Raw genomic sequence first — 12411 nt, 5'->3', positions numbered from 1 at the left:
TATCATGTTCGTACAAAAAAATTCTACATGGACGAACTTAGTAGTCAAAGTTTTGAAACAAATCTTAGAACATGTTGATGCGGATGTAAAATAATACTAGTAGTACTAATAATAATGTAGAATTTTTTTTTATTTTTTATTTTTATCACATGTTCGTACAAATAAAATATATATATATATATGGACACAAAAAATAGTACTTGAGTCCTAAGTATACAAATGCATAGCAGTGGTAATGAACATAAATAAATTTTAACTTTGTCCAAATTAGATATAATACTATGTAATTAGTGCACTTATTTATTCAATGATAAAATGATAGTGTGAGAATGTTATAAAAAATATTAAAAAATGATATTATTGAATATTCAGACTTAAAATGATGTAATTATTCTAAAATTTTAATTTAAATAAACGCCATTGATGCTCTTATTTGTTTTCATAAAATAAGTCTCTTTTCCCTTCCTTATTTATAGTTTCCAAAAAGTATGCCTTTTTTCTTTCTTTTCCTTATTTTTCTGTTTTTCAAAACCTCTTTCCTTATCTTTTTAGTTTTCCATTTATGGTTGCATCATCTTCTTCTATTCTTTCTATGGTTGCATCATCTTCTTATTTTCTTTCTTTTTTTCATTTTCAAATCAAATTTCATGGTACTCAAATATAAGAATTTGATTTGTACAAAATTTACAACAAAAATTAGATTTTTTTTTTTTTTTTTTTAATAATTTTTCAATACTTTGCAAAAAAATTTAAAATTAATGTCCTTATTTTTGTTTCTGAAAGTGGATAAATCATCAACTTTGATCATTATAGCCATTAACAAATACGTATCAAAGATACAATATTTTATATATAACGGGATACACAATCTAATTATATATAGGAAATATCTGAAGTATTTCAAGAGTTATTATAAAGATATAATGTGATGTATATATATAATAGATACATAATTGGATGTACATGGTGATTGAAACTTTAATTGCCAACAAATATACTAAATTAAGATGAAACCTAAAAAAGAATTTACATAGGTTTCATCTTAATTTAATTAAAATTTCATCTTTTTTAGATTCCATTATTTTTAACACATAAATTGCTATATAAACGGGTGAAATAACAACTTTTTATTTGTCAAGCTGACTAGCATAACTCAAAAATATTATACAGCATTTATTTTTGGAATGAGAGCGTATAAATAGAAGATCACAAAATTTTCAGTGTTAGTAGGTAGGTGAAAAAATTGGCGCCAGAGTAATTTTGTAGAGCACTTAAGAATAAAGTAACCTTATTATTATTTATTTATTATTTTTATTTTTTATTTTTTTGTCATTTTATAATAATTATTATGTGATCCTTAAAAAAAAACATAAATATAATTCATGTATTTGTAACTTTGCATTGATTTTCCTCCCCTCCATTGTCTGCTACTGAGTATCTTCTCTCTAACCTGTCCGCCCTCAAACTGCAATATCTCCCTCTGGGCTGTCTCTATATATATTCCATCTAATTTACTCTCTCACAATCAGCACATGTGCCGTCTCTATCACTATAAATACTCTGTCCAACTCTCATTTACCCCCATCAGTATAAATACTCTGTCCCTCTCAGTTACCCCATTCTCACAACTTCTAGAGAAGCGGAGAAGGAGATACTATTTCAATATTGGTCTCTCTCTACTTCAACTTGAGAAATTGAAGAATCAATCAAAGAGAGAGAAAGATGGCTGAGGATGAAGTTACTAGTACTGGTGATGAAGTAGTGAGTGGACCGATTCGTCGAGTTCTCCTCATTTCTGCTGGTGCCAGTCACTCTCTTGCTTTACTCTGTAAGTTTCCTTTCCCTTCTCTCTCTCTCTCTATATATAAACATACATGTATGTGTATTGACTTTTCAATTTCTTAATTTGATGCGAAAATTGTATCAATTTAGTGTCTTGATTTTAATTTCAATTAGCTTTCTAATTTTAGGGAATGCCAATGGTTGAAATTTTGGTACATTTCTGATTAATTTTATATTCTCATGAAATTAGTTATGTTTCTCTTAGTTAGGTTCTATAATAATGTAGCGCTGGTATGGCGTTTGTAAGCTGATCAGTGATTGTGAAGATGCAAGTTTCACTATAAAATCCTTATTAAATCACGCTTTTCAGAGCGTCAAGAGTACTTTTACATGCAAAACGACTATGCTACCCTTTTGATATGCTGATGACTCAAAAAAATGGTGTCTCACTTGTTAAATGACAAAAAGGGTGACCCATTTTAAGTTACAAAAATGCCCACTGCCCATAAAAGAGAATATATGCCAGTAAACTGTGTCATGATGAGTTTGAACAGCATTCCACTTCCACACATTCTTAAAAGAGAATATATCAGTCCTCCAAATAACATAATCAGAAGCATGATGGATAGGCACTGAAGACAGAAAATTTCTAAGTTGTTGCAAATGTGGAATGGAAGAATGAGGCACAGACCAAGAGCGCCATTACTGATTATAGCAGCCACCACTGCGTTCTTTGGAAGATTATGGTGTCTGTAAATCCTATTTCCAAACTTCTCTAACAGAGTGTGTCCATAACACATCAGTAAACAAATTAGGGGTGATAATAAAATAAAATAAAAAGTAAACAAATTAATGGCACTACCATCACCCACTTTAAAAATAGAATCCTGTTTCATAAAATCTCTCATATCAAGCATATACTTCCAAATAGTACCTGTACAGATATTGGGGTTCGAGAATTATGTTTCTATGTTTGTTGAAGCAAAACTGATCTTATGCTTATTGCATAATCCAAGTCTATCTTCAACTTAAAATTTAATATCAAACTGGATGCATTGTGATAGACAAACATATCTTCAAATGTCATCTTATATTGTGGTGTTTTGAGGCTAGACTTCTCGCGACCACCATGCTTATGGGGTTCATTCACTGGTATACACAATAGAGGTGGTGAAGCTACCGATTGTGATGGTGGTACATTTGCCGGAATACACCAACTAGTGGTGGTGGTTAAGGAGGTGGAGACGGTGAAGGTTATGGGGGTCTGGATGGTGTGGTGGTGCTGCCGCCGCCGATTGTAGGGGTTGTGCCATTCGTTGTGACTTTGTAAGGTTGTGAAAGAGACGTAGGGTTTAAAATTTAAATTTACTAAATTAACCTTTATCAAAAAGATAATTATAGCTAATGTATCAATGGTATATTTGTTCAAGAAAACATGGGGACAAGCTTATCATCCCATGAAGGCGGGGATGTTAGCTACCCCAAACCACCCCCCCCCAACACACAACACACATATATGTATATATACATATTAGCTAGAGAAAGTAAGAGATGTTTTATTGAAATAATTAGGGGCACTTTCGTCTTTTAAGAAATTTAATATTTTCTATTTAAATACATTAAATAAGTGAGGGCATAAATGACATTTCACACCTTTTTTAGATGGAAAGCTGACATGGGGTCTAATTGAAAGTTAAAAACAAAAAGACTATCTGTGTGAGATTTGACCTAACCTGAGGGGGTGTCAGTGTAAATTTCTCTTACAAAATCTAGCGACAAAAGAAGAAATTGCTTGGAATGTCAATGAATTCTATAATTTTCTGAAAGTGTTCCTACTTGCATTGCCATGGAAAGCCCTAGCGGATGGTAATTCTAGGCTTGTCCATTCAATAATGCAAATTGAAGGCCATTACCAAGTGAGAGAAGGCTGGGCTCAAATCCAACCTCTGATGGTATTTTGCACAAAGTGGCTATTCTTATACTTTAATACATGTCTCACGCATATTGTTCATTGCATATCATCTTTTGCAATGGTTGCTGCTCTCCAATAATGCAGACGCATATGTTTGTTCTGTTTTTTGTTTTCCTTATTTAAAGATAAAAGTAATATTGGCCGATGCATGATCGAGTATGAGTAGTTTAGACCTGCATTTGTCTATTTGGTGCCTTGATGGACTTATGATTAACTTAGATCTGCAGTTGTCTTCTAGGTTCCTTGATGGCACTTAACATCTCTGCCACTTCAACCAACAGTAGCATGATATGCCTTAGTGATTTGTTGTGAGTCTAGTCTTGCTTTGCTCTCAATGGTAATGTTTTACGGCTTTGCAACATTTAATCCCTGTTGGTTCAGGAACATTTGTTAGAATGTGTCAATTTGCAATTTATAATTTATTTGTTGTTCTTAATTTGTTTTATTTTATTATTATTCTTTTTTTAAGGGGAAATGTGCAGTTATTGGTATCAGTTTTTTGAAATTTGATCACTTACTGGAATATCTAGCCCCATGTTAACCTGGAGGCTTTTACAGTTCATATAGAGTCATTTGGTGCATAGATCTGTCAATACATAAGTAGGGAGGCCACTGATTTTTCTCATAACATAATATGAAAACGCAGTCAGCATTGCAGTGGCCCCAAGCTGTATAGAGGCTGACGGCCCGTCCTCCTTAACACCGTTGATACTTTGATTTTGTAGATGTGATGGTTGATATTGATGTATGTGACGACTTTTTGTGTTAGTAGTATATTGGTAAATTCATACGGAAAGCGCAATGGACCTTTTCTTGTGGCCTAATTGGCTATCACGTGATAAGAATAATAATTTATAGCTTCATAGTGAAATAAAAAAAAGAAAAGAAAAAATGCTAGCAGTTGGCATGGTTATCGTCTCCTTTATAAGATTTAAAATTTATGTAAGGAAGTCTATTTGTTTCTAAGCAAAAAAAGAAAATAACGAAATTTATCTATCTTAAACCTTTTCAACTTGATTGAATGACATTGTCTCCATCCATAGTTGATTCCTATTAAAGTTGATTTCTGATTACTTGTGTTGAGGAAATAAGTAAAGATCTTGATATGTAACAGCTGGAAATGTTGTTTGCTCATGGGGTCGGGGAGAGGATGGACAACTAGGCCACGGGGATGCTGAAGATCGATTTTCTCCGACTCACTTGAGTGCATTGGATGGCCATGAAATAGTGTCTGTTACATGCGGAGCTGATCATACAACTGCGTATTCTGAGTCACATATGCAAGCATATAGTTGGGGATGGTATGTTCCTCCTCTTATCCCAATATCAATTTGTGCTTTTAAAGCTTTGTGGAAAATATATACTCTTTGTTTCGTGGTGTGTAGCGAGTACTTGGAAGTTCAAAAATTGTACTAGTATAGTTAAAAAATTTCCAGATACTTGACTGGGCTGGAATTGAAATTATTTGGTTTGCAAAATGATATATATATAAAATGAACTTAGTGTTTGAATAAATGAATTTGGAACTATTTGCTGGTTATTTTTTAACCTTCATTTTATTATTTTATTTTCTCTGGATGTTGTAATTTATGGTTGTAGGAAAAAACTTCTCTACAAGCTCTAGTCCAAAATTTGATATAGGACAAAACTAGAAGACCTGATATTGCATCAATTTTGATTAAGTTTATGGTGGGTGGTTTGTAGATGAAAGGCTAGAATTGGCTTGATTGACTTTTGATAGGTTTTTAAAATTTTAAAATATTGCTGGAATTTACCTGACAGCAGGACACTTGGGTTTGGGCCTCTGGGGCTGCTAAACTAATGGCCAAATGGGGAAGGTAATGGATTAAGTTTGTAAATTAGTGTTTTGGAATTAAACTAATAAAAATTGAGGGCTGATTTGTTATAAGAACAATATACTTTTATTGCAAAGGATTAATGAGAAGAAGAGATGGTGCTTCCCCCCCCTCCTCTGGAAAGGTAGAAGATGAAATTGTGCTTCTTGTTGATTTTTAAAAAAATTATCTGCAATATGTTTACATATTGTACAAGTATACATAGAAAAGAGGAAAAACTATACAATTTCTGACAATTCTCTGAATATTTCATCTTCTCAATTTGTTTACATCTTGTACAAGTATAAATAGAAAAGAGGAAAAACTATACATGGAAAGAAAGTCAAACAAATCCCTACAATCCTCTCCCTAATCTGCTCCTAACTTATAATAATTATATTAATCAAATCCCTAATTCACAGCAATCATGATAATCAAATCCCTAAAATAAAGGAGCTAAATATGGCATATTAGCTGTCAAAACTATGATCTTCCAACACTCCCCCTCAAGCTGGAGCATAGATGTCTCGAATGCCCATCTTGTTAAGTGCCAAATTGAAAGTCCTGCTTGACACTCCCTTTGTCAAAATATCTGCAAGCTGATTCTCTGTCTTCACAAATGGGGTGCAAATTAATCCTCCATCAACTTCTCGCAAAGTGTCTATCCACTTCAACATGCGTAGTATTAGGGCTGCAAAGGAGCTAAGCCGAGCTTTAGGTTGCCGGGCTCAGCTCGCCTAGATTTTATGTGTGCTCGGGCTCGACTCAGGCTTGGGCGAGCTAGGCTAGGCTAGGCAAAGCTTGAGCTCGGCTCAGCAGTTTTTTTATGAGCTCGAGCTCGTGAGTATATATATATATATATCAAATCGAAGGAAATAGGGCATCTGCCCCTTGCTGAAGCTGCTGCTGGTAACGAAATAGGGCATCCGCTCCCTACTGAAGCTGCTGCTGGTAACTGGTATATATATATATATATGTATATATCAAATGGTAAGACAAAAATTGCCACCATCTTCAACCATTAATCAGATCTTCATCTTCTCCTTCGCCATCTTCAAGTGCTAACCACTAATTTCAGATTCCACCAACAGGGAATAGAGAGAGAGCAAAGTAACCTTGGTTGGCAATTGAGTTGAAGGGAGGCCGGTGCGAAGACCAGTGAGGGAATAGAGAGAGTAAAGTAATCTTTGGTCGTCGGTGGAATAGAAGGGAGGCCGGTGCAATGGCCAGAGGAATTACACGAGTTGCAGAGCTTGAGGAGCATTCTTCGTGTTTCTTGAGACTGTTTTTTATTATCTAGCCTCTGACACGTATATACCTAGATGTTATTCAGGCAGCGTTGGCGAGGGTGACCTCTGATCATATTCCCTTGGTTCTGGATTGTGGCGGGGTGAGATCTTGGAGCACTCCTTTCAGATTTGAGAACATGTGGCTTAGAGCGGAGAACTTCCATGGGAGAGTCAGGTCCTGATGGGAGGAGGCTTCAGTGTTTGGCACTTCGAGTTTTGTTTTAGTTGGGAAGCTTCGGTTGTTGAAGACTGAGCTTAAGAGATGGAACAAGGAGGATTTTTGGAATTTGGAATGGAGGAAAAATAGGGCTCTTTTGGAGATTGCAGAGATTGATTGGTTGGAAGGGTTGGGTGGTATTGATGAGGCTCGAGTATTCAGAGAACAGAGTGCCAGGCGGATATTGCTGAGATTGCTACTCTGGAGGAGATTTCGTGGCGTTATAAATCTAGGGCTTTATGGCTTAATGAGGGTGATCGAAATACGAGGTTCTTTCATAGGCTTGCCAATGCCCACATGAGGGGTAATCATATTGGAAAAATCCGTATTGAAGTGGTAAGAGTTGTGTAGGGAGGAGGAGGTGTGCAAGGGGGATTGCCTCCTACTACCAGGGACTTTATTCCTAGACATTCAGATGGAGACCCCGGCTTGGAGGCCTTGCCTTTGACTCAAATTCTGATGGAGAGGGATGGACTTGAGATTCCTTTTTCTAAGGAGGAAGTCTTCAAGGTGCTAAAGTGTTGTAATGGTGATAAAGCTCTAGGCCGGATGGTTTCACTATGAGGTTCTTGTTGGAGAGTTGGGATGTGGTTAGGGGTAAGGTGATGGGCACTTTTCATGAGTTTCATTCGTATGGGCGGTTTGAGAAGTCGCTGAATGCTTCTTTTATTGCCCTTATCCTTAAGAAGGGTGGAGTGTCAGATGTGAAGGACTTTAGACTTATAAGTTTAGTGGGGTGCATTTATAAGCTTATAGCTAAAGTTCTTGCCCTAAGATTGAGGGATGTCTTGGACGGAGTTATTTCAGAGTCCCATAATGCGTTTATTGGCGTTCGATAGATTCTGGATTCTACTCACTGTTTACACCCTATATTTTAGCCAATGACTAGTTGACACATGGCGAGTTTTACATAAGACTTGCCATGTATCAATTCTGTTTATAACATAATTATCAGCCACTTTTCAGTGGCAAGATTTCCCTGATCGATTCCAATAGAAGGTACTACGACGGTCCAGTGGAAATCATTATCTTCTAAAGACTTTGGCTAAAAACCAATCCAAGGTGGACACGTGGCTTAATAAAAAGGCCACAACTATAACTATTTGCACCATAATCATCGGTCACTTTCCAATGAAAAGTTATTGTGTTCGATTCCAATGGAAGGGTGATATGCAAACGTGGGTTCAATCATAAAGTAACACGTGGATTCATCTAAGAAAGCCATTTGGAGAAGTAACCACCTTGGGACACGTGGCAACCAAGGAACCAAGCGGTTACATGCAAGTGGAAAGTCATGGGACACATGGCAGCCAAGGAAGCGAGCGGTTACATGCAAGTGGAAAGTTACGAGACACATGGCAGCCAAGGAAGCGAGCGGTTACATTCAAGTGGAAATTCATGGGACACATGACAGCCAAGGAAGCGAGCGGTTACATGCGAGTGGAAAGTCATGGACACGTGACAGCCAAGGAAGCGAGCGGTTACATTCAAGTGGAAAGTCATTGGACACGTGGTAGCCAAGGAAGCGAGTGGTTACATGCAAGTGGAAAGTCATGGGACATGCTAACTGCCATTACCAAATTCTATAAATAGGGCATGCTATTGTTACTTAGGAGGCCTGTTCAAACACACAACACAATTATAGCAGCATTTCAATACAATCTTTATTTTCATTACAATGCAATTCCATCAATATGTTTAGCCTAAGTCCTGCTCTTTACTTTGCATTAGATTGTTTTACATTAAAGTTAATTACTTTCATAAGTAGTTCAGTCCTCCTTAGCCAAGTAGCAATCCCCAAGTCATTTTTCAAAGGCAAAAAGAACCCAGAGGTGTTCATTCTAGACCTCTTCACAATCGTCTGGTCTTGCAATCTTCCATCTGGAATATTGTTTGGATCTCTCTTTGGAACTACAGCAGTTCCTGGCACATCCATCCGGTTCCATCATGTTAGAATGTTATATATATATATATGTTGGGCCATTATGTAATTACATTATATTAGTAGGCCCTTGTGTTATTAAGGAGACTTGTATCCCTTATATAAGCCTATATAGGCTTATTTGGTGTGTGTAGGTGAAATATATACAGATCTGTTCTCTCTGTTCTCTCTATCTCTCATGGTAAACAACATGGTATCAGAGCGGGTTGTAGTTGTGATTGCATCTGGGTTGGGTTGTTCTTCTACAAATCAAAATCAAGATCGAAGCCAACTCTGTTCTTCGGTGAAGATTTGTTCATCGTTCTCAGATCTGACTCGCTGAAGATTTGTTCGTCGTTCTCAAATCTGACGCCTTTCGTTTTGCTGGTCGAGGCTTCCTTGGCTGTCGCAAGTTGCAGAAGCTCCATCATCGCGATCCCTCTCCGCTCCGTTGTTAGATCGCTGTTTTTTTTGTTGTTGTTGGGTTGTCGTCACCGCTGCAAGGGCTAGGGTGTGTACTAGCCTTGTTTTTCCATTGCGATTCTCGGGTGCTGAAATTTCTTGTCGGTGGCAGCGTTCTGGTTCTCGCCGGCGCTGATTGTGAAGGAGAAGGGTGGTGTTTGGCTGCAGGAGTGAGGCTATTCCAACCCTGGTTTACTAAACCTGGGATAGTTATTCCAACCCTGGTTTCGTAAACCCGGGATAGCCCAGATTCGGCCCGTTTGACCAGATCCGATCCGACCCGTTATCCGGATCCGATCCGCTCGTACAGATCCGACCCGTTTGCCTAGATCCGACTTGTTCTCGGATCCGACCCGAGAACAAGTTCCTACTCCATTGTTCTGTGATAATCAAGCAGCAGTTCACATTGCCTCAAATCCTGTGTTTCATGAGAGGACCAAACATATTGAAGTTGATTGTCACTTCATTTGAGAAAAGATATTGCTTGGGAGCATCTCTACTCCATTCGTGAAGTCTGAAGATCAATTAGCTGATATGTTTACCAAAACATTGGGTCATAACCGGTTAAGAACTATCTGTTCCAAGTTAGGATTATTTGATATATATTCTCCAGCTTGAGGGGGAGTGTTAGAATGTTATATATATATATATGTTGGGCCATTATGTAATTACATTATCTTAGTAGGCCCTTGTGTTATTAAGGAGACTTGTATCCCTTATATAAGCCTATATAGGCTTATTTGGTGTGTGTAGGTGAAATATATACAGATCTGTTCTCTCTGTTCTCTCTATCTCTCATGGTAAACAACACATCGGAACCGACCATTTTTACACGCCAAAAACTCTCATCGCTAGTGAGTGCGTGGACTCTAGGTTGAGTAGTGGTGTCCCTGGTGATATTGAGAACGCTTATGACCATATTAGCTTGAGCTTCTTACTTTTTCTATTGGAGAGGTTGGGTTTCGGGCTGAGATGGAGGAGGTGGATCGAGGCCTGCATTTCATCGGTGAGATTTTCAGTTTTGGTTAATGGGGTTCCGACTGGATTTTTTGGCAGCTCTCGGGGTCTGAGACAGGGGGATCCTCTTTTTCCTTTTCTGTTCATCATTGTTATGGAAGCGCTTAGTAAACTGGTAAGGGCGGCCGTGGATTTGAGGTTTATTAGGGGATTCAAGGTGGGTAGAGATGTGGATCAACAGCTTGAGATTTCTCATTTATTGGTTGCTTGCAGATGGCAATCTGGTCTTCTGTGACGCTGATGTGTCCCAACTACGATACTTGAGGCGTGTTCTGGTTTTCTTTCTGGCAGTCTCTAGCTTGAAAGTAAATGTAGGGAAGAGCACTTTAGTTTCTGTGGGGGAGGTTCGTGACGTTGCTTCTCTTGCATTGATGCTTGGGTGTGGGGTTGGCTCCTTTCCTATTTCTTATATGGGATTGCTGTTGGGTTCTCTGTTAAGGACAGTGGGGGATGGGATCCCAGGATTGAGAGGTTTGAGAGAAGATTGGCCGGGTGGAAGAAGTAGTATCTTTCCAAGGGTGGGAAGGTCACCATTATGAAGAGCACGTTGTCGAGTCTTCCTACATAATTTATTTCTCTTTTTCAGATCCCATTCTCTGTGGCTGAGAGGATTGAGAGGATTCAGCGGAATATTCTATGGGGCGGCTTGGGGAAGGAGTTTAAGTGCCATCTTGTTCGTTGGGAGCAGGTGTGCAGACCTTTTCAGCAGGGTGGTTTGGGCATTAGGAGGCTGCTCCCATTTAATAGGGCCCTCCTTATTATGTGGTTGAGGAGATTTGGAGGCGAGTGTCATCGATTGTGGAGGAGGGTTATTTCGTGTCGCTATGGGGAGGAGAGAGGAGGATGGTGTTCTTTTGTGTCTAGATCTATTGTAGGAGTCGATGTTTGGAAACTAATTTGGAAGGGTTGGGATGAATTTTCAAAACACATCAGATTTAAAGCACGGGATGGTATGGGTACTCGATTTTGATTGGTGAATGTCAGCTCATTCTTATCCGATTTAGGGCTGCATTAGCACCTAAAGAAAGGAGGTATATATTGTCGTTAAATCTGTAGCAGCAAATGTAAGCCTTAAGAAAGTGTGTGAGCCTCAAGAGTTGAAATGTGCTATATTGTGATATACTCTTGAGAGACCAATAAGTTCAGAGTTTTTGGTCAATTACGCCTCTTGAGTTAGGGTTTCAAGCTATTTAAATCTGGTTTGGGTACTGAAAATGTCACACCATGCTGTTCTTGTTATTATTATTCATTGAGCATGTGTATTATGTTGCAACAAAGCTGTGGAATCAAACTTTGAGGTGAATTACAGTGAAATACAGATTTACCCCTAGACACACTATTTCAGCAGATTGTTGATTAAGGTCTGTTTTGGAGTCAATCTGTGAAATACCTTGCTTTAATCATTCATCTTATAATTATAGCAAGTGTAGTATGTTATATGAAGACTCTGGAGATCAAGATTGAACCTGTTCTATTAGTTATAAAAAAACAAAGAAAAAGAAAAAAAAAAAGAGATTGAACCTGTTCTATTGCATCGATAATTATGGTTTTTGGCAGAGTACAAGGCTGCTAAGCTCTAACATTGGTTTAACTTGCTTAGTACATTGAAGTTATCATCTGTTCAAGTGTTCTTAACTGAGTTAAGGCTGTGAGCTTCATACTTTGACATGAGTAGAGGCTGCATTGTGGTATAACACTACCAGCCTCATTTCTGCAGAAATTATCAAGGCTGTACAGTGCTGTGTTTATTAAGCTGAAATTGAATATGTTCTGAACTTGTATTGTTGATATTTGTTCAAACTGATAAGAGAGAGAGAGAGATCAAGGTGGCTACAGACTTTGTGTATATTTCATATATTAAACCCTAAGCCTACAGTGGTTGTCCGTTTGATGCTCCTATAGATTCAAATAGAAAA

General features: G+C 37.8%; 1 protein-coding gene across 4 annotated transcripts in view; it reads left to right on the top strand.

The window, feature by feature from the left end:
* The first annotated feature begins 1400 nt into the window (after nt 1-1400).
* Nucleotides 1401-12411, top strand: part of LOC132267344 (ultraviolet-B receptor UVR8) — a 114463-nt gene continuing 103452 nt past the window's right edge. For 3 of the 4 annotated variants that reach the window (XM_059768501.1, XM_059768499.1, XM_059768502.1), the window contains exons 1-2: nt 1401-1828; nt 4869-5055. In XM_059768501.1, coding sequence (XP_059624484.1) covers nt 1723-1828; nt 4869-5055 — 293 coding nt within the window. In that variant the 5' untranslated portion in view covers nt 1401-1722. The remainder of the gene's footprint in view (nt 1829-4868; nt 5056-12411) is intronic. The other variant, XM_059768498.1, reaches the window with a different exon arrangement.

This window comes from Cornus florida, unplaced genomic scaffold (assembly GCF_030987335.1).
Source record: "Cornus florida cultivar Cherokee Brave unplaced genomic scaffold, ASM3098733v1 CherokeeBrave_3.0.0_Hap2_Chr07, whole genome shotgun sequence".
Lineage (NCBI taxonomy): Eukaryota > Viridiplantae > Streptophyta > Magnoliopsida > Cornales > Cornaceae > Cornus > Cornus florida.
The sequence above is the reverse complement of the archived record's forward strand: the minus strand, read 5'-3'. Positions and strand labels throughout refer to the sequence as shown.